Consider the following 22,171-nt stretch of genomic DNA (forward strand, 5'->3'; position numbering starts at 1 on the left):
ATTAATATTTTGAAAAACAAGTTACTGGTACATATTTGCATAACTTTTTACATATATGTACAAGTACCGGTAATTACAAGAACGAAACATGTACTCTGCTTTATAAACGAGTAACAAATGTAGTTGACAAGACTTCACTCCTGCTGATCTGCCAGATCATTCTGTTCAAAGTACCCGGCAACAAGACAGATGAGCAGGTTGAGGGCGGGCAGTTTATCATCTTCCTGGCTGTCCAGCGTGCTGCGGAGCTGGGCGCATCTCCGTGCAAGCTGTCTGATGGATGAGTGAGCTTGACGCTACATGACGATTCGCGGCTCCGGGACTGACTCGTTGATGGATTTGTGAGGCAGGACGTTGGCACCGTTCAGGTAAAGCTCATCATTGATGATCACGTCCTCCCCCAGCACCGTCACATTCTCCATACGCACCCACTGGCCGACTGACGAGCTCCACCCCACGATGCAGCTCTCCAGCCACGAGTGCGATCGAACCCTTGACCCTTTCAGCACCGTGCACCTCTTTATCCTCACGCCATCCTCCACAACAACGCCGGCGCCGATGGTGACATTCGGGCCGATGGTGCAGTTCTCCCCGATCTGTGCTGTGGGATCAACCAAGACGTTGCCGAGGAAACCGGGGCCTGTGCGTAATCTCTCAGGTGCATGTTGTCGTACTGACTGGAGGTACATACACATCCCTGTCAGGAAGTCTTTAGGCTGGCCGATGTCCATCCAGAAACCTTGCAGCTCCATGGCATACAGCTGTCCCTCCCCTGCCATGACAGGAAATATTTCTTTTTCAATGGATGTTGGTCTCAGCTGGATCCTGCTGAGCATGCTCGGATTGAAGATGTACATGCCGGCATTAATTTTGTTGGAGACAAAGACCTTTGGTTTCTCCACAAAGCGATGGATCCTCCCGCTGTCTGCCTCATACACCACCACACCGTACTTAGAGGGCTCTTCCACCCGTGTTACCACAATGGGTTCCCTCCTTGCCGTGGTTGCGGTGGAACTGCAGCAGATCTTTGAATGGAAAATCACAGATGACGTCGTGAGTTGAGAACAAAGAACGGCTCACTGTCATCATTCAGAAAACAAAAAAAACATATACAGAATGTACTACAAGGACAGAAGCTATGACTTGTCTGAAGACCTGACAGGAAACACTGCTTTACTCCCTGCACAATTAAATCATCCACCTCTGTATGCACAACCCAGATGTGACTGCTGCAGTAAATCTTGGGCATCTCTGTTTAGTCTCCTTGGTTTCTGTCCCATCTTGGATTCAGTCTGAATCTCCCGCCTCTGCTCCGATGGCTCCGGCCAACTCCTCTTCATGGCAACGCAGACAATCACGGATGAGTTCAGCAATGGCTCTCTGTGTTCTCCTCTCCAACTTCTCCAGTTTCTTTGCCACATCGCACTTTAGATCCCAGTCTGGTTTTCTTGGGGCAAGATTGGCTAAATCCACTTCCTCAATGATGGGCTCTGGATTATAATTTACTTTATCTTCCACTGATGCTGGATTGGTTTTAGGCACCGGTATTTCCTTTAGCTCTTCATCCTCTGGAGCGTAATTCCTCAATGTCAGTTCTCTGTGTTCCTCTTGAGTGGCCTCTTCTAATGTGGCTTTTTTGCTCTCTGGCTCACAATTGTCCTGCTCTCGCCCATGAAGCTGTTTCTCTCTTAGCGCCTTTAGCCTCTCCTTCCTCTTTAGAGCCTGCTCCTGCCGAGTCTTGCCGTGTCCACTCATTTTGACAGGTTCTTTACTTCGTAGTATCGAGACTGAGAGAAAATGTGGTCCGATCAGCTCAAAGCCTCGCTTATATTTCCGCAGAGCGCGGGCGGATTCGTCACGCACCAATCGCAGAGAGGCTTGCGGCAGCGCGCAAATTCAATGCACTTTTCTCCAATGAGCAGCACACACCGAGGCGGGGCGATGCTCCACGTGGAGCCCGTCACCAATCACGAGCCGGAGCGGCACCGCGTCACAGCCAGTCACACACTTTAAGAGCAGCGAGTCTCCTCTGTTCGCTACATTTTCTGCTCTTGTCACGGGGGGGGGAAGTGACGAAGAATGGCAAGAACCAAGCAGACTGCTCGCAAGTCTACTGGCGCTAAATCCCCCAGGAAACAGCTGGCCACCAAGGCCGTCCGTAAGAGCGCCCCGGCCACCGGAGGCGTCAAGAAGCCCTACCGTTATAGGCCTGGTACCGTGGCTCTGCGCGAGATCCGCCGTTACCAGAAATCCACCGAGCTGCTGATCCGCAAGCTGCCCTTCCAGCGCCTGGTGCGCGAGATCGCTCAGGACTTCAAGACCGACCTGCGCTTCCAGAGACATCCAGCTGGCTCGCCGCATCCGCGGAGAGAGAGCTTAAGCTGCACGCTCTCCTACCAACAACGGCTCTTTTCAGGGCCACCTCAATCACTCACACCAAGAGCTCGCTCCTTTATTCTTATTGTTAGTATTGTCTTTAAAATTGAATCTTATGCTCACACTTCAATCTTCATACTGTTTCTATTCCTGAAATTACAGTTGCCATCAACATGGAATTCACTGACTTCAGTTACGAAATTTATATTTATTAAAGTATTTTTCAAAGAAACCTGTTAGTCACTTAAACTCAAGTTCACTCATAAAATGTGTCCTTCATAATAACGTTACAGGCTATGCTAGGCTTTGGCCCACATCAGTCTGAAATTGTATGTAACCATAAATAACGTGTTTTGGAAACTAACTGCACAACAGGCAGCACTATTAGTTCTCTCAGTCTCCCACAGTAGCATTTCCAATTTTGATTGAAACTGTCAGAGAAAACGGCAGCCTCGAGCAGGCCAGGATATTGGTTTACAGAGGCTGTTAAAAGTATGTGTCTAACGTTAAAATGTTGGTGCCACAATAATTTCATCCTAATGGTGCTGACATATTCATAGGGTTAATTTTTGAGACAAAATATCATGAGGTAGTCATGATTTTGCAAATATTCCACCTTGGAGTGCACTTTGCACAACTTGTTTTAATAATGGTGTAGTGGTGGAGTAATGGAGATACAAGAATCACAGGTGAAGTTGGATGATGACTTGGTGGTTCATGACTGTATTTGAAGCACATGTGTGACTGCATGTATCAGAATCAGAATCAGAATCAGAATACTTTATTGATCCCTGGGGGAAATTATTTTTTGTTACAGTGCTCCATTTTAAACCAACATTAAGACAAGACAGACAATACACTAACTAAGAATAGTACAATATATACATATATATACATATATATACATACATACATACATACATACATACATACATACATACATACATACATACATACATACATACATACATCACTTATAAATAAATATTTGGAAAAGAAACATGTGTAGTTGTAGCAGCAAACAGTGTGTTAAGTGGATGCGTTGTACAGGGAGATGGCCACAGGCAGGAAAGATTTCCTGTGTCGTTCAGTGGTGCTTTTCGGTAATCTCAGTCTCTCACTGAACGAGCTCCTGTGACTGACCAACATGTCATGGAGTGGGTGGGAGGTGTTATCCAACATTGTCTTTATCTTGGACAGCATCCGCCTCTCCGACACCACCATGTATGTGGAATGGCTCATTGTTATTCATCAGGTGACAGAGGCAGCTCTGCCATGTTGTAGCTCGGACAGAGGTGAAGAGGCGAGGTCACAGGTGACTGACTGATGATTTGGTGCTATAGATTAACTAGTATTTATTATCATGACAATTGTTAGGCTGCTGATGTAAATTGTTTCATTAGTGTATATTTGACAAAGAATCTGAATTGACATGTCTCACTTTTTATATGGCACAAATCCATGTGTTATTTTATCAGGTGGCAATATGTCCTAGTGCAGTCAGAGGGGAAGAGCCAGGGCCAAAGGTGAGGCACATCAAGCACACAATAATTTTAATCTGAGGATAAAACGCATGTACTGAGGCTGAAAGAAGCTTCAGTGCTCTCACAAGACTAAAAAGATGGCTAAGGTCAACAATGACTCAAATGAGATTAAACAATCCTGATGTATGCCATGTCCACCAGGAGAGACTGGACAGTATAGATGTAAAACAAATATGCCAGCAGTTTATCTCAGTTAACAAGAGGAGCAGGCGTGTGTTTGGCTCCTTCACATGGACATTGAGTTGTTGTGTGGGACACCAGTAGTCCATGTCTTTTGCTGTAACAGTAGTTCATGTTGAGAATAAAACATCCCAGCTCACTGATTTGATCGGGGCAATATTGTGCCTAAAATGTTGCATCGTTTTGCAGAGAGATCTTTTGTGGTAATCGTAGCTAAGTGGTTTTATGGACAAAAACCACCAGGTTATTCAGTGTTCCCTTAGTGCTAATGTGTTAGAGATGTTGGTGCACTATAACTGAACTAATGTTGTTAAGTCCTTAAAGTCATATTCTTTTATTGTCATGACTGTATTTGAAGCTATTTTTATGTTTGTATGATACCTGATTGATATGGAATATGGCTGAAGTAAACTAAAGCCTAAAATACTTAGTCAGTCATTTGTTTAATAGTAATTTAACATTATATAATTCACATATAAAACTATGAACTGTAATTTTAAATGATTTAAAAGCATGAAGAATAGCATATGTAGGCAAGTATATTTCTCCTTTTTTTTTTTCTCAAGAAGCGACAAAAAGGAAAAAAGGAACAGGGCAGGGTTCAGTGGTTGAATCATCCGTCCCCACCAATGCCAAAACCAAATCTACGCCCTTGCTATGTGTTGTAACCAATGACTATGATGTAACTGTACAAAGTGTGTCAGTCTTGTCAGCCCACTAGCCCAGACACCGACCAAACCCCTGCCCCAGGTTTAGCTGGTTTCAGCTTCATGTTTGTTTTCTTTTTTGTCCCTGTCAAGTTTGTGCATCTTAGTCTCTGTCTCAGTGTTTGTTTCCTGTTTTATTTCTGTCTTATTTTGGCCCTTTGTGCATTTAAACCCTTAGTTGGGAATAAATGTGGATTTTCTGCTTCAGAAGATAAAGGTCAGTTTTGCGATTTATGAAGTTTGCCCTTTAATCTGGATTTTGGCTCAGCTTCCAGCTACACTGTGACATAACTATGGCAATGATGAGATACAGATCTCCAGTGAAGGTGTCACCATGATGAGCAAAGCAAGGCTTCATGAAAGATTTGAAGTGTTTGTGCTTGTATTGACGATTCGAAACAATCTGAAACCATCTCCACAGTGGCACCTGCTGGACAATTTGGCTATTGTCATCTCTTGATCATATTCTCTGAAATGGTGACACAGACAAGTTCTGCACAACTCCAAACAAAACCACTTATCATACCAGACCATCCATAACTCTGATCATCACATTTTGGAGAAATCCTCAAAGAAACAAGGCACCTTGCCTTTTATTGGATAGTAATAGTGAAAATGAAGAGTAAAGTGCAGAGGAAGAGGGAGACGGGGAAGACATGCAGCAAAGGGCCGCAGGTTGGACTCGAACTCAATTCGCTGTTTTCCACTGAGCTAAACTGGCCCCCATGTTTGGTTGACTTTTAGGTTTTCTAGCACTTCTAGTTTTACTAAACTGAAAAGTAACTGAAAACGGCTAAATCACCAAAACACACACTTCACAGAGGAGGAGCAAGCAGCCACCAGACAAAGCTCACCAAGGTGGGAGAGTTGACAGGACACACCCACACAAGGTCATTAAAAATTCCCCTCTCGCCCCTGCGGGCGGTCTATCGTTTAAGGTCCTCTACCAGAGGCCTGGGAGCTTGAGGGTCCTGCGCAGTATCTTAGCTGTTCCTAGGGCTGTGCTCTTCTAGAAAGATCTCAGATGTTGATCCTGGGATCTGCTGGAGCCACTCGTCTAGCTTGGGAGTCACTGCACAAAGCACTCTGATTACCACTGGGACCACTGTTATTTTCACCCTCCACATCTTCTCTGAGCCCTTGGTATTTCTCCAGCTTTTCGTGTTCCTTCTTCCTGATGTTGCTGTCATTCAGAAGTCCCACAGGATCTTAGCTCGGTCATTCTCAACTACCTTCAACTCTCCCAGTTTGACTTCCAGGCCACACTCAGCACAGATGTTTCTGTATACTAAGCCGGCCACTTGGTTATGGCGTACCGTGTAGATGCCTGCTAGCACCTTGCACCCTGCTGTTATGTGCTGCATTTGTCATGAACAGGCTGTGTGCTGGCATTGGAGGACCCAAATGCAGACTTTGGCTACGTTCACACTGCAGGGGAAAGCGCATCAAATCTGACTTTTTTGACCCTATGCGACCCATATCGATCATGGTATGACAGTGTGAACAGCACAAATCCAATATTTTCAAATCCGACCCAGGTCACTTTCGTATGTGGTACTGAATTCGATACATATCTAATGTTTTAGAAAGCGACTGCTGTTTGAATGGCCATGTCACCTTAAATCCGTCTTCTACTTCACTGACACAAGACAGACGCCAATTATCAGTGCCGGAGAAGAGCCCGAGAAGACATCGTGAACGCTTCCTGGCATGTAGATGTCAGTGAAACTGTTGGGAAGACAATGTTGGAGAAACATGAACATTTTATTTGTAATGTATAATCTGCAGATTCTGACAGAAATCTGCAACTTTCCTTTGAAGCACTGCTCCTCTAAAACAGCAATAAGGATAATTATTAGGCCATATGTAAATAACAAAATAACTTTAAAACTTAAAGCAAAATTGGGAAACGTAAAGTCCGAAACAAGTCTTTATATTAAGGGCCATCATTCAAACAATACTGTTTGGTCTGAGTCTAAACAGAGCACGTTGTGTGTGACGTCTTCTTTTGCGCACGCGGGCCGCTTTGAGGGTTCACACTAGAGCGCGTTTGCTGTCACATTTTATTTGTAGTGTGAACAAGCAGACAAAGAAATCGGATTTGATCAGAAAATCGGAATTGAACATTAAGACCTGCAGTGTGAACGTAGCCTAACAGAGGCGAAGAGTAAACAAAAAAAAAAAACCCCAAAGCTTTATTTGCTGGATGGGAGCTACACTAGAAAATAATATAACCTAACACACAGCAAGGGAAACATGGGGCTTAAATATACTGAGGGATAATGAGGGAATGAGACACTGGAGGAGAGCACAGCTGGGAGAAATGAAACGTGACGGGACCAAGGGGAGGCAAAACTTGAAACACTGGCATGAGACAAGGGAACGTCAAAGTAAAACAGGAAGTATAACACAAAGATGTGGACTTGACATTGAACAAAGGGAACATGGAGCACAGAGACAGGAGTGAAAGAAGACATGACTGATTGGGGAACAAGATAATAAACATGAAGACTGAACTAAACCTACCTAACTGAGAACTGTTTCAGGCAAAACCCAGCAGACTACTGTGTTTATACCAAGGAGGCAGAACATGGCAAGGTGATCACCTGGGTGGATAATTGCAGCTGGCAATGAAAAGGTAATGAAGGATGTGAAAGAAATGCTTTCAGTCCGATTTAAAATGAAAGACTTGGGCAGACTTCAGCATTTTCTGGGTATTGATTTCACTCAGTCTGAGGGATGTATAACAATGTCACAAGAAACATATGTCAATAAGATACTGATGAGGTTTAACATGAAGAACTGTAAACCCAGAGTAACTCCCTGTGATCAAAGGTGAGAGATGTGAGGACGTATAGAGAGGCTGTAGGCAGTCTTATATACCTCACATCAGGTAGTAGAACTCTCAACGTCAGAACTCCATATGAGTTTTTCTGAGTTGTTGTGGGATGGAGCGGTAGGGGCCATTAATTTGTCTTGTAGTTGTGCCAGACTTTCATTAATACAATTTACAATTTTCCACAGATTACACTACAGTAAAGAAAAACTGTCAAAATTTTACCCAGATAAATTTGATGATAAATGTAACAGATGCTCACAGATACCTTGCAATCTTACTCATATGTCCTGGGCGTGCCCTAGGTTGTCTGAATTTTGGCATCAATTCTTCAAAATAATTTCAGATATATTGGGTATAAAATTGATTCCGACTCCACATATCGCTATATTTGGAAAACCACCAAATAACCTTCATACTACAACTATTCAAAATAACCTTATTGCCTTTGCTTCTCTCATCGCTAGAAAAAGAATTTTGTTGTTGTGGAAATCATCTCAGCCACCATTAATTAAAGTGTGGCTACAGGATATCTTAGGACTCTTAAAATTGGAGAAGATAAAATTCTCCATCAGAGGCTCATCCAATATATATATATATATTTTTTTACTCACTGGAAACCATTACTTAAATACTTAGAAAAGTAGAACTCTCTCTGTAGTCCACCATATGACAGTGTACAAATTGTTCTGCTATTCCCGGCAGTGGCTGTTCTACCTTATAAGAATGCTTTATTTAAAGATATTCCAGCATTATTAATTTGTTTCAACCGCTGAGCAGGGATTCAGTAATATTAATATTGTTACTACTCTTAATATTTAAGATTTATATCAATATTTATTAATGTTAATATTAAACTATAAGGATACGCACTACTATCTTATTGTTGATTTCTTGTTCTTGCTTTTTTTTGTATATTTTGTATGGGTTAATTCATTTCCTCTGTAACATATTCATTTTTACATTATTGGGAGGGAGTGGGGGTATTCAGGTACTCGTCCCATTTATGTTTTTTTTTTATATGCTGTAAAAAAGAAAAAGATCATTTCTATATGTACCTATGTGTATTATGACAGTTTGGTATTGAAAAATAAAAGAAAACAAAAAGTGTAACCGGTTTTCCTTCCTCTGTGTCTGGCCATGACTGATTAGTCCCAGCTGTGTTCACACCTGTTACCCATCTCCTCGTTATCCTTCATGTGTGCCCTCTGTTCTTTTTCATGTTCTCCATAGTAGCTGTGCCATAGAGTGTCTTTCATGTTCTCTCAGTTATATCTGGTTATGAGTGCTTCAGTTGCCAAGATCTGAGTTCAAGTTTATCTTTTGTTTGCTTTTTTTAGTGTTTTGTCTTGTACTTTGCTTTATGTAATTACTATATCAAAAAAAGCTGCCTCTTTAAGTTAATATTGTCTCAGAGTCCTGTATTTGGGCCCTACTCTAGCCTCCAGCACAGCTCACCATGACACTTAAACTGTGTTTTGTCTGCTGAGCTGATCTTGAATGATTAACTCTCACAACCAATTTGGTCTTTTATAATTACAACAAAATAAAAGTCCTGCCAATGTCACAAAAAAGGAGGGAGAGATACCTGATAAAAATCAGTTCTGCCCAAATTTCATTAGAACATTGACTTTGCGACAAGAGGGGACAGCATGTTAGACCTTGTTTACTCAAACATTCAGCATACAAGGTGCTGCGAGATCGATCAACTTCAGACCAGACAACAAACGACGGTGGCTCCGGAAAAGTGCAATCAAACGATGAGTTTTATTATCACAGGAGAACAACCAACCGTCAGCATACGGATTGTTTTGCTCTGACAAGAATACATTGGGTTCTGGTTTTATAGGATAAAATATCACACCTAGGTCAATACAGTTCAAAAATACATGGTGACAGACGGGCAAAAGTTCAACTCGTGCAGACAAGGGTACATCACATACACTTTTAATAACCATAAACCGACATATAACTTCTCTTTTCTACATTACTTGCCTTTTAAGGTAATAACTTCAGGTCTTGGCATCTCTGAGAGCTAATAATGGACCCTCGTCATTAATCACTAAGTAGAGTACTTTGCAGCCAGTCTCAAACTGAAGTGGAAGACGCTTAGGCCTTCGCTCAGACCTGCTACTAGATTAATATGTGTATCGTAAGCATGCATGCAATTAACCTGCTATGTTCTCATCTCCCCTCAGCATGTATCATCTGGACCTTCTCACCAGTGAAGCTTAAAACCTTCTAGAATGGAACATCAACTCTTAACCAAGCACATTTATGCATTGTGTATAAAATGAACTCAACCTGTAAAAAGAGAAAGGTCAATGTGATGACAGACATATTCAATGCAATTTTATAAACCCTGCAGGAAATATTACTGATAAATGATACTGTAAAACATATTATTAATACATTCTTCATAAGGCAGATTATATGGTAGCAATAAAAGAATCTCTGAATCCCAACAAAGGCTTCACCCCTCCCCCAGATTGGACAATCTTAAATACACCACTGATCTATGCATCAAAACTACAAAAATCACCCGAGTGCCAAAGAAGTGCCACTGTTTCCTGCTTCAATGACTACCGGCTGGTGACACTTACACCCATCATCGCAAAGTGCTTTGAGAGGCTGGTATTGAGGCACATGAAAACTCACCTTCCACCAAATCTGGAGCTGCTACAGTTTGCCTACTGCCCAAACCGCTCCAGAAATCATGCCATCTCGTCTGCTGTTCACCATTCTCTCTCCCATCTCAACAAAAAGGACACTTATGTCAGATAGCTGTTTAATGACTTCAGCGCAGCATTCAACACTGTCATTCCCCAGAGGCTGGTAAAGAAGTTGGACCTACTGGGAATAAACGTCACTCTCTGCAACTGGATCTTGGACTTCCTAACTGACAGGTCCCAGTCTGTCTCCATAGGAAATAACACAGACTGAGTACAGGATCACCACAGGGCTGTGTGCTTAGTCCACTGCTGTTCACCTTGCTAACACATGACTGTACTGCACAGTACAGCTCAAATCACATGATCAAGTTTTCAGATGACACAACAGTGGTGGGTCTCATCACCAACAACAATGAGTCTAAATACAGAGAGAAGGTACAGCAGTCTGTCTCCTGGTGTGGTTCCTGCAAGTTTCAAACATGCACTAGTGCAGCCACTGCTTAAGAAACCTGGTCTTGATCAGAATCAAATCAAATCAAATCAAATCACTTTTATTGTCACATCACATGTGCAGGTACATTGGTACAGCACATGTGAGTGAAATTCTTGTGTGCGAGCTTCACAAGCAACAGAGTTGTGCAAAATACAATAATGTAAACAAGCAAAATACAAGAATGGCTACATCTGAAACTAATAAATATATGTACAATATATAATAGATATATAATAGTATATGCATTTCTGGATGTGTATACTAAATATTTTTCTGTGTGTGTGTGTGTGTGTGTGTGTGTGTGTGTGTGTGTGTGTGTGTGTGTGTGTGTGTGTGTGTGTGTGTGTACATATTTTACAAATTAAATAGACTAAACAATAAATAAAATATATAAAAATATACAGAGTGAGACATGTGCAAAACAGTGGCATTACTGTACAGTATGGAGTGCATAATGTTGAAGTTCCAGTAGTGAAGCTGAGGTGTCTATGACGTGTTCAGCACTCTGATGGCCTGGTGGAAGAAGCTGTCTCTCAGTCTGCTGGTACGGGACCGGATGCTGCAGAACCTCCTTCCTGATGGAAGCAGTCTGAACAGTTTATGGCTGGGGTGACTGGAGTCCTTGATGATCCTCCCCGCTTTCCTCAGGCACCGCTTCCTGTAGATGTCTTGGAGGGAGGGAAGCTCACCTCCAATTATCCGTTCAGAGCACCGCACTACTCGCTGGAGAGTTTTGCAGTTGTAGGCGGTGCTGTTGCCATACCAGGTGGTGATGCATCCAGTGAGGATGCTCTCAATGGCACAGTGATAGAAGGTCCTGAGGATGCGGGGGCTCATGCCGAATCTTTTCAGTCTCCTGAGAAAGAAGAGGCGCTGCTGCGCCTTCTTCACTGTTTTGTTTGTGTGTACTGACCACGTAAGATCCTCAGCCAGATGTACACCAAGGAACCGGAAGCTGCTCACTCTCTCCACAGCAGCGCCGTTGATGGTGATGGGGGTGTGTACTTCTCTGCACCTCCGGAAGTCCACTATCAACTCCTTTGTCTTTGCGACGTTGAGGGTGAGATGGTTGTCTTGACACCAGTGGATCAGGGCGCTGACCTCCTCCCTATAAGCCGTCTCATCACCATTGGTGATAAGACCCACCACTGTAGTGTCGTCCGCAAACTTCACAATGATGTTGGAGTTGTTAGTGGCTGTGCAGTCGTAGGTGTAGAGTGAGTACAGGAGAGGGCTCAGTACACACCCCTGTGGAGCACCAGTGTTCAGTGTGATGGGGGATGAGGTGATGTTGCCCAGTCTGACCACTTGGCGTCTGTCAGACAGGAAGCTAAGGATCCAGCTGCAGAGGGAGCTGCTCAGTCCTAGATCCTGCAGTTTCCTGTCCAGCTTCGAGGGAACGATGGTATTGAATGCTGAGCTGTAATCTACAAACAGCATCCTCACATACGTGTCTCTCTTCTCCAGGTGTGACAGGGCAGTGTGTAGTGTCAGGGCTATGGCATCAAAATCAGAATCAGAAAGGGTTTTATTGCCAAATGTTGAGCAGGTTTATAACATTAGGAAATTGCTGCGGTGCTTCAGTGCAAACATACTCTCATAAATTACGCTAAAATAGACATTAAAATAAAAATAAGAATAAGAATTAGAAGTGCTAAGTAGATAGATATATACATGATATATACATGAGTGCAGGTGGTGATCAGTGCCAAACATTGAATGATGCAGTGAACACAGCGTAGGGTCATGTGTTAGTGGTGGGAACAGTCATACGGTTATTGTTCATGTGTCCAACAGCAGAGGGGAAGAAACTGTTCTTATGGCGAGAGGTTCTGGTGCGAATGGACCGGAGCCTCCTGCCTGAGGGGAGCAGGTCAAACAGACTGTGTCCAGGGTGAGATGGGTCAGCTGAGATCCGAGCTGCACGCCCCAGTGTCCTGGAGGTGTACAGGTCCTGCAGAGATGGGAGTCTGCAGCCAATCACCTTCTCAGCAGAGCGCACAACACGCTGCAGTCTCTGTTTGTCCCTGATAGTGGCTCCAGCGTACCACACGGTGATGGAGGAGGTGAGGATGGACTCAATGATTGCAGTGTAGAACTGCATCATCGTCCGTGTTGGCAGGTTGAATTTCTTCAGCTGCCTCAGGAAGTACATCCTCTGCTGGGCTTTCTTAATGACGGAGGTGATGGTGGGCTCCCACTTCAGGTCCTGGGTGATGGTGGTACCCAGGAAGCGGAATGAGTCCACAGAGGTGATGGGGGTGTCAGTCAGGATGATGGTGGGGAGTGGGGCTGTGTGCTTCCTGAAGTCCACAATAATCTCCACTGTCTTCTGGGCATTCAGCACCAGGTTGTTGTGGCTGCACCAGGACACCAGACGTTCAACCTCCCTCCTGTAGGCAGACGCATCCCCGTCCGAGATGAGTCCAATAACGGTGGTGTCATCTGCAAACTTGATTAGCTTGACAGACTGGTGGGTGGAGGTGCAGCAGTTGGTGTACAGGGAGAAGAGCAGAGGAGAAAGAACACAGCCCTGAGGGGAGCCGGTGCTGATGGTCCGGGAGTCTGAGACATTCTTTCCCAGCCTCACATGCTGCTTCCTGTCCGTCAGGAAGTCAGTGATCCACCGGCAGATGGGATCAGGCACATTAATCTGGGAAAGCTTGCCTTGGAGATGGTCTGGAAGGATGGTGTTGAAGGCAGAGCTGAAGTCCACAAACAGGATCCTGGCGTAGGTTCCCGGGGAGTCCAGATGCTGCAGGATGAAGTGTAGGGCCATGTTGATGGCGTCATCTACAGACCTGTTGGCTCTGTATGCAAACTGCAGGGGGTCCAGGAGGGGGGCCGTGAGGGTCTTGAGATAGGAGAGAACCAGGCGCTCAAAAGACTTCATGACCACAGATGTCAGAGCCACGGGTCTGTAGTCATTTAGTCCAGTGATCCTAGGTTTCTTGGGGACAGGGATTATGGTAGAGGACTTGAAGCAGGCAGGCACATGACATGCGTTGAGTTGAAAATGCCAGAAAACACTGGGGCCAGCTCGTTTGCACAGTGTCTGAGGGTGGCAGGAGACACACCGTCTGGGCCGGGAGCTTTTCGAGCATTCAGACTCTTAAACTTCTTCCTCACACCTTCTTCATGAATATGAAGAGTTGTGGTGGGAGGAGGTGGTGTGAAATCCTCTTTTGTGTGGGGTGAGGAGGGGGGTGTTGTAGATAAAGTGTTTGAAGGTGGTGATGGCTCTATGGAGGGGGGAGAGGTGGGGGAATGAGTGTCCAAAGTGCCTCTATTGTTGGGGTCGTTGGAGGTGTGAAGGCTGCCTGATGGCTCGTCAAAACGGCAGTAAAAGTCGTTAAGGGTGTTGGCCAAGAGCAAGTCATCAGTGGAGTGGGGGGTTTTGGCTTGTAGTTGGTGATATTCCTAAAACCTTTCCACACAGAGGCCGAGTCATTCTCTGAGATCTGCTGCTGCATCTTCTCAGAGTGCTGATGTTTAGCAACGTCCACTTCTTTAGTGAACCTGTACTTGGCCTCTCTGTAGCATTCCCTGTCTCCGCTTCTGAACGCCTTTCTCTTTTCCAGCCACAGCTTTTTGAGTTTAGGAGTAAACCAGGGTTTGTCATTGTTATAACTCACCCTGGTGCGTGATGGCACAATGCTGTCCTCACAGAAGTGGATATAGGAGGTGACGGTGTCCGTAAACTCGTCCAAGCTGTTAGAAGCAGCCTTCATTGTGTCCCAGTCTGTAGACTCCAAACACGTGCGAAGCTCCTCCACAGCCTCGTTGCTCCACAGTTTTTTGGTCCTCACGACAGGTTTGGAGAGCTTCAGCCTCTGTCTGTACGCGGGGATTAGAAGGATCATGACATGGTCAGAAAGTCCGAGTGAAGCGCGGGGCACCGCACGATAGGCCCCACTGATCGTGCTGTAACAGTGGTCTAATGTCCTCTCCTCTCTGGTCGGGCATTTAATATACTGCTTGTATTTGGGAAGCTCATGGCTCAGATTGGCTTTGTTAAAGTCCCCAAGAGCAATGATGAGAGAGTCCGGAAATGTCCGCTCCATGTGCAGTATCTGCTCCGTGATTGCGCACTGAGCTGCCTGCGCATCTGCATCTGGCGGGATGTAAACAGCGGCCAGGATGAATGAAGCAAACTCCCGCGGAGAATAAAACGGTTTGCAGTGAATAAAAAGGTATTCCAGAGAGGAAGAGCAGTGCTGAGCAATCACTGTTTCATCTGTGCACCAGCCACACAGTTTTAGCGAACTATAGACCTACTTCCAAGCTCCCTTTACTTTCCAAGGTTTTAGAGAAAATTGTTTTTAGTCAACTGAAAGATTTTCTAGATGATAATGGCATCCAAATTTATTTGCCCCTGAAGCAGAAGGGTGGCATCTCCATAAAACCTCTCACAACATGCCTAGATGACATTAAAGCTTGGTTGGCTCTAAACTTTTTAAATTTTAATGAAAAGAAAACAGAGTGGTTGGTGTTTGGACCCAGTGGTCCCTGCGAGTCCTCCTCTGTAGATACGTGGGGGTCAGTCAGTCATTGCTCTCAAGTCTGCAGCTGGTTCAAAACGCTGCTTCATGACTCCTAACAGGAACTTTTAAAATAGAGCATATAACCCCTGTCCCAGCCTCACTGCAATGGCTGCCTGTGTCTTTTAGAGTTAATTTTAAAATTCTTATGTTCACAGTCTTGCCCCGCCTTACCTCTCTGAGCTTCTTCATCTCCACACACACCCTGTCGGTCTCCCAGGTCAGCTGACCAGCTGCCCTTGGAGGTACTGAGATCCAGGAGGAAGCTCAGAGGGGAGCGGGCCTTCTTTATCGTGGCTCCAAAATTATGGAATAATTTGCCCTTGCACGTTAGAGAGGCCCCTTCACTGTCCAATTTTAAATTGCGTCTTAAAACCCACTTTTATTCTTTGGCGTTTAACCTCAGTGAGACCTAATTTCCCCTTGAAATTAAATTGCCGTACTTTCCGGACTACAAAGCGCACCTGAATATTAGCCGCACAAGCTAAAATCAGGGGAAAATGCTGTTTTGTACCTACATCAGCCGCACCTGACTAAAAGCCGCAGGTGCTTTAATGTTTACTTACGATATGTAAGAGAATATGCACAAAGGGGATTGTCAGGAAAGAGATGGCTGTTTGGGAACACATCCCTTGTATTAATATTTTGAAAAACAAGTTACCGGTACATATTTGCATAACTTTTTATGTACAAGTACCGGTAATTACAAGAACGAGTAACAAATGTAGTAGTACATAACAATAACCTACAGCACACCAGAAAAAACGATTCGGCCTACCTTTTAGGCTCAGGTGCAGTGACACGGCTTTAACAAGAAGAAAAGTCAGTCATTCACCACCATCTTTCTCTTCTTCCTGCGCACTAAAACCACCAAAGTCCTCTTCTCCAGTGTCGGCTTTCAAAACCAAAAAAATTCTCGTTGTCAGTGTTGGAGTCGAACACCCTCTGAAGGGCTGTGGCGGTGTCCTCATCTCCATCAAGCAGCAGTCCAGCCGGTTGAAATCTGTTGGTGATCGTGGATGTTTTCACACTTCTCCACTCTGTCAGATGTACAGTCCTTTTCGTTTCATAAATTTGTGACACCAGAATGGCCCACCTCTGAAATTTTTTATCTTCATTTCGTTGGCTTGTAGTCGGATCTGCACACCTGAAACACCTCACCCGTTTGCTCTTTACAATCATACCTTCATAGTACAAGACATCACAACACTTCTTGTTTTACTATGAAACACTATCAGAAAAAGAAATAAACCTTTAAAAGTTATCACCCACATTTAAAAACATTATATTAAAAAAACAACAAACATGACTGAAAGTATTACATTTATAGTTGCAAGGTATTATCTCTGTATGAAATATTGAGTTCTATTTTTATTTTTTGAAAGCCTACACTGGCTGTTTTAGTGGAAGTACACGTATAGGTTAATGATACCTAGCCAATATAATCCACTCAAAATGCTCTACAACCTAACCTGACTAAATCTAGGCCAAGTGAGCTGATATTAGGTGATTTCAAAGACACATTTTACTCCAAGCTGAACCCATACAGCTGTTATTTTAGCATGTATTGATTTCATTACTGATTTCATAACCAATTTGATTTGTGTACATTTGAACTAATGGAGCTCTGTAGAGTTAAGGATGCTGGGAATTCCTTTTTGTTTTTTTTCAAAATATAGCCTTGAGGTTTACTTCTTGACCTCACCGATTCTTTAGATATCCCAACTGGAGGAGAGGCCGGGGCTGCCCTGTATCCCCCTCCTCAGTAGTTTTCCTCTAATTCTATTGTTTATCTGGCTGAGGCAGCTTTTACTCATTTTACGACAGGCAAACCCCCACTGTCAATACATTCTTCGATCCATACAGAGTTACACACCAAAGTTTATAGCTAAGCCAACTAATCTGCCACGTCAGAGGTCAGGGTTCAGCAACTTAATGTAATTCTTGAGAGCTTTAAGGTCGCATGAAATGCTCTGAGAACACAATGGGGTGAATAGCTGCATTGAGACCAGGAGGCCCAGGTTCGAATCCTGCTCAAACCCACTACTGTCCTTAAAACAGGGGTTAACTAAGCGTAGATGTAAGTGACTTTGCAAAATGTCCCAAATTTAGCAGCAGTGGTGCTGAACATGTTGCTAACAGCTCCACATTTTCCTCCCTCTGTACCTGGGTAGTTCCTGCAGCACCAAAGAAGTCCACCTGTCCCTTTCCTCACATTGTTATGATTTCCTATTGTGTTTGACAAGGTTTGTGATCTTGCCACATGTGTCATGTACCACGTGTTGTCTGTTTCCATGAGTGTAGAAACTGCTTTAATTATCAAGTGAGTGAACCATGATGAGTGTCTACAGTTGTAGTTATGAAGCTAATAATTGTTGACATCCAATTTATTCTAAATTAGTAAGATGAGCAATGAGGTTGAACAAGGCACAAGCCTTAACCACTCAGGAGAGACAGAGCTTTTTGCTTTAGTTTTATTTTGACTTTATATTAAGACCCTCTATTCTTGTCTTGTGAATAAAAGAAACACACTGCTTAAGCACTCATGATAGTATATTTTGAAGGTGGATTTCAGTCCCTGACTATGTAAGACGACATGAATGAACATACATTTCAAAATAAATCACAATGCATAAGCTACATTTCACAGTACACAAAATGTTACAGACACAGTAACAGCAAGAAGAATCTTTGCTTAGAGGGAAGTGTTTGGCTCTTAAAAGAGCCTTTGTTTTTTTGTGAAGCAGAGCGCTTTGCGTTTACTTGGCCTTCGCTGGCTTCTCGGTCTTCTTGGGCAGCAGCACAGCCTGGATGTTGGGCAGCACACCACCCTGAGCGATGGTGACTCCCCCCAATAGGGGGGGAGAGTCTCCTCAGTGGGCCTTTTGCTTGAAAACAGCAGGTAGTAGCTGGACCACTTAAAGGCAGAAGTACAACCACTCGGGGTAAAAGGTGCTCAACTTGGTAACAGCGGGAGGATGAAATAGCCCATGTAACTGGCTACATCTCATTGTTTTTGTTTGACTTTTAGAGAATCAGAGGAGCGCCTGAGGAGTAGGTTTCAGTGTCGTGGTGGTACGCTGAGTAGGCCGTAGTAGTGCTGGAGGAATATGTTCGCCCGCTGTAATTTCTCATCTTTCTCGCCAGCTCGTCTAATGGAGTCTGCTCCGACACTTTCACCTCTGGAAAATCACTGCTCATGAAGGTCCCATCCCTCCTGCTGTTATGATGCTGCCCGGTCGACAGGTAGCCCTTGTTCCTTTTGCCCTTCCGCGTGCTGATGCGGATGACCCCGTGCACCAGCTTGCACTCGGCCTCTTGCTCCTCCAGGTTGTAGTCCTGAGCGATGCTGTAGATGAGCTCGCTGATCTCGTTGGTCTTGCGGGAGAAGGAGGAATCAGAGGTGCACTTGGCCAGCTGATCAATCTGATGCAGGGCGTAAAGCTCCAGCAGCTTCTTGGTGATCAGAGAGTCAATGTCTTTGTCGCTCTGCTCATCCAAGTCATAGTCTTCGTAGGATATAAGGCTGGTGCTGCTGACCGGCCGCTGGTTATCCCCTTTACCAGATGCGCGACCCCGTTTGGGGTCAGCAACTGGGTACTTTACCTTCTGACCTGCTATGTGCACATCTGGGTAACGGAAACTGTCATTCAGGGGCAACCTGGGGATCTTGGGCTGCTTATTATTGGGCTCCAAAGACATGCCAGGGGTTTTCACAGCTATGCCGTTAGGAGGTCGAGGGTCACCGACCGTTTTGGGGGTATGGTCTGTGGAGCTCTCGTTAACGGGGAGGCAGGGCTCCCGGGTGCCATAAAATCCACAGGTGAGAACAGAACAGATAAGAGCCTTACAGCTACTCCAGCCCATGGAGGCACAGGACTGCCTGCTGCTCGGCACGCTGTCTGCCGACCCCGGAATAAATCCTATTGTCTCTGAACCCCTTCCTGTGCCGTTTCGAGGGTGGCTTCTTCCTCGACCATACCTGCCCTCTGAATAGCAGGAGTGGTCACATATTTGCTCCCCATGAGGATCCTTGTAGGAGTCTTGGCTGGTTGTGCTGTCCCTGGATATAGTCCGGTTGGGTCGATGGTTGTCTGCCCTAGAGCAAGAGTTAGGGTACTTGTGGCATGGTGCCCCTGTGCTGTGGCCAGGCATGGCTCAAAAAGCTCCAAACGGAGAAAACAAAACCACCTACAGATTTTTAGGTTTGTGTACTTCAGCAAAGTTTGCAAACCCAAAACAGAGTCCGGCAGTCCGAGAGGAAAAACACAGCTCAGCAGCGTCGTTTGTCTTTCAGTGAAAAGCCGTTTACAGTCTTGCATTGCTGAAAGTCTCCCAATGTTTGGCTAGGTTCTTTTCTTCGTAGTATCGAGGCTAAGAGAAAATGTGGCCCGATCAGCTCAAAGCCTCGCTTATATTTCCGCAGAGCGCGGGCGGATTAGTCACGCACCAATCGCAGAGAGGCTTGCGGCAGCGCGCAAATTCAATGCACTTTTCTCCAATGAGCAGCACACACCGAGGCGGGGCGATGCTACACGTGGAGCCCGTCACCAATCACGAGCCGGAGCGGCACCGCGTCACAGCCAGTCACACACTTTAAGAGCAGCGAGTCTCCTCTGTTCGCTACATTTTCTGCTCTTATCACAGGGAAAGAATAGTGAGGAAGAATGGCACGAACCAAGCAGACTGCTCGCAAGTCTACTGGCGGTAAAGCCCCCAGGAAGCAGCTGGCCACCAAGGCCGCCCGTAAGAGCGCCCCGGCCACCGGAGGCGTCAAGAAGCCTCACCGTTATAGGCCCGGTACCGTGGCTCTGCGCGAGATCCGCCGTTACCAGAAATCCACCGAGCTGCTGATCCGCAAGCTGCCCTTCCAGCGCCTGGTCCGCGAGATCGCTCAGGACTTCAAGACCGACCTGCGCTTCCAGAGCTCTGCTGTCATGGCTCTGCAGGAGTCCAGCGAGGCTTATCTGGTCGGACTTTTCGAGGACACCAACCTGTGCGCTATCCACGCCAAAAGGGTCACCATCATGCCCAACGACATCCAGCTGGCTCGCCGCATCCGCGGAGAGAGAGCTTAAGCTGCACGCTCTCCTACCAACAACGGCTCTTTTACACACACACATACATACACAAAACCATGAGCACATACAATAAGGAGAAACAAGGAGGAAAATCTAGCATCTGAGTCCACACAACGTTCACAAGACTTACAGTTTTAATTCGTTCCAGGGGAAAACTTTTCCAAGTTTCAGGTCCATTGTTTGTCTTCTCCGCAGATCTGTAATGATATGTTTACTCACCACATCACTACTTATCATCTTTTGTTCAAGTACTCCTTTGGCACGAGTTTTCCAAATATGTGTGTTTATTACACACATTACTAACCAAAAGAGTCTCCTTTTGTCGTCACACATTTTTTCTTTAAACAAACCATATTTAACTGCTTTAATATTAACATCCACACCATAGCCAATCTCTGTCATTTTCTGCCTGATCTCAGTTGTCCTATAACAATCCAATAGAAGATGTTCTAGGGTCTCATCTTTATCACAGTCTGTCATAGGACATTTCATGGTGGTAACAAAACAACTCCATTTTACCACCGCTCTCACAGGGAGGCGCCCGAGCGAGATGAACCATACCACGTCTCTCATGCTTTCAGATAATAATTTGTCTTGTATATTTTTAACTATTGAAAGGTTTTCAGCTTGATTTGCATACTTATATTGAATTACACCTTCATTTTTGGTTTCATTAATTTTTTTTATAGATATTTTTCGTATTATCTTGAAGAATATTTAAACTATATTGTTCCCATTGACTTGATAAGTCACCGAACATAAGTCTGTGGTATGGAACACCCGCTCTGGCCCTGCCTCTTTTCTTTTGCCACAATTGCTCCTTCCCTCGAACCCACGGGGCGCCCCGAGAAATTGCGCTTTGAGTAATTTTTATAAAAGGAATTCGCAAAACAATCTCTAAGTCTGGGGCTCCCAAACCCCCGTGCTTCCTACTCTTGTACATAAATTTTCTCTTAGTCACTTCTCGATTGGATCCCCAGATAAATTTAATGCACATCTTACTTATTTTCATTACAGTTGTTCTCGGAGGAGGAAAAACTGCGGCAAGGAAAAGAAGTTTCGAAATTATGTGTGTTTTTACAATATTAATACGCGTTTTATAATTTGTATCTTTATTTTCCCATTTCATAATTTCCATTTTAATTTCATTTTCTTTCTTATTCCAATTTAGTAAACTAGAGTCAGTATTATCAATCCATATACCCAAAATTTTAATCTCCCTACAAAGAGAGATCATCATTTTAGGTTGTCTGGTCTGAAGTCCAAGCCACACCCCTTCAGTTTTGTCTTGGTTCAGTTTGGCACCTGATGCCTGTTCGTAATGGTGTAGTATCTCCATAACTGAAGACAGTTCGTTTTGGTTTCTGATTATCACCGTCACGTCATCTGCATACCCCAAAGCTGTGATTTTAAAGGATTTATCAAGGACGTATCCCTTGATCCGTTTATCATCATTTATCCTTTTCAATAAGGGATTAATTGCAAGGACATATAACGCAGCACTCAAAGGACATCCTTGTTTAACCCCGTACTCAGCACTAAAAGGGGATGAAAGCTTTCCATTTACCTTAACTTGCACTAGGGACTTTTTATAACTCAATTGGATAATAGAAATAAATTGGTCCGGAAAATTATAAGCTTTCATTACTTTCCATAAATAAGAGTGGGAAACAGAATCAAAAGCCCTCCTTTGATCTAATCCTAAAATGCAGAGTTCTGAATCCTTACCATTATAAATAAT

At 44.4% G+C, this 22,171-nt stretch overlaps 3 protein-coding genes and 2 pseudogenes across 3 annotated transcripts; 2 read left to right on the plus strand and 3 right to left on the minus strand.

Annotated features, from left to right (window-relative positions):
- LOC113018232 (mannose-1-phosphate guanyltransferase beta pseudogene) lies at window positions 1–1,070 on the minus strand (annotated as a pseudogene).
- A 146-nt stretch (window positions 1,071–1,216) lies between these two features.
- LOC113018216 (coiled-coil domain-containing protein 12 pseudogene) lies at window positions 1,217–1,812 on the minus strand (annotated as a pseudogene).
- A 197-nt stretch (window positions 1,813–2,009) lies between these two features.
- LOC113018251 (histone H3-like) lies at window positions 2,010–5,267 on the plus strand. The gene is made up of 2 exons (XM_026161312.1): window positions 2,010–2,493; window positions 5,229–5,267. Exons 1-2 carry the CDS (start codon window positions 2,080–2,082, stop codon window positions 5,265–5,267), a joined length of 453 nt encoding a protein of 150 aa, XP_026017097.1. The 5' UTR covers window positions 2,010–2,079.
- LOC113018218 (histone H3-like) lies at window positions 2,049–20,445 on the plus strand. The gene is made up of 2 exons (XM_026161286.1): window positions 2,049–2,074; window positions 20,012–20,445. The coding sequence occupies exon 2, from the start codon at window positions 20,017–20,019 to the stop codon at window positions 20,425–20,427; it is 411 nt and encodes a 136-aa protein (XP_026017071.1). The 5' UTR covers window positions 2,049–2,074; window positions 20,012–20,016; the 3' UTR covers window positions 20,428–20,445.
- Window positions 18,304–19,565, minus strand: LOC113018197 (keratinocyte differentiation factor 1-like). The gene has a single exon (XM_026161259.1). It carries the CDS (start codon window positions 19,502–19,504, stop codon window positions 18,377–18,379), a length of 1,128 nt encoding a protein of 375 aa, XP_026017044.1. The 5' UTR covers window positions 19,505–19,565; the 3' UTR covers window positions 18,304–18,376.
- Window positions 20,446–22,171: the final 1,726 nt, after the last annotated feature.

Source organism: Astatotilapia calliptera, unplaced genomic scaffold (genome assembly GCF_900246225.1).
Source record: "Astatotilapia calliptera unplaced genomic scaffold, fAstCal1.2 U_scaffold_5, whole genome shotgun sequence".
NCBI classification, from domain to species: Eukaryota; Metazoa; Chordata; class Actinopteri; order Cichliformes; family Cichlidae; genus Astatotilapia; species Astatotilapia calliptera.

What these genes read in the sequence shown, in the direction of transcription:
- LOC113018251 (XM_026161312.1), top strand. Translation starts at nt 2,080, where the DNA reads ATGGCAAGAACCAAGCAGACTGCTCGCAAGTCTACTGGCGCTAAATCC. An exon ending in TCTTTAAAATTGAATCTTAT is followed by an intron (nt 2,494 to 5,228) that starts GCTCACACTTCA and finishes CCATCTCCACAG; the next exon opens with TGGCACCTGCTGGACAATTT.
- LOC113018197 (XM_026161259.1), bottom strand. Translation starts at nt 19,504, where the DNA reads ATGCCTGGCCACAGCACAGGGGCACCATGCCACAAGTACCCTAACTCT.
- LOC113018218 (XM_026161286.1), top strand. Translation starts at nt 20,017, where the DNA reads ATGGCACGAACCAAGCAGACTGCTCGCAAGTCTACTGGCGGTAAAGCC.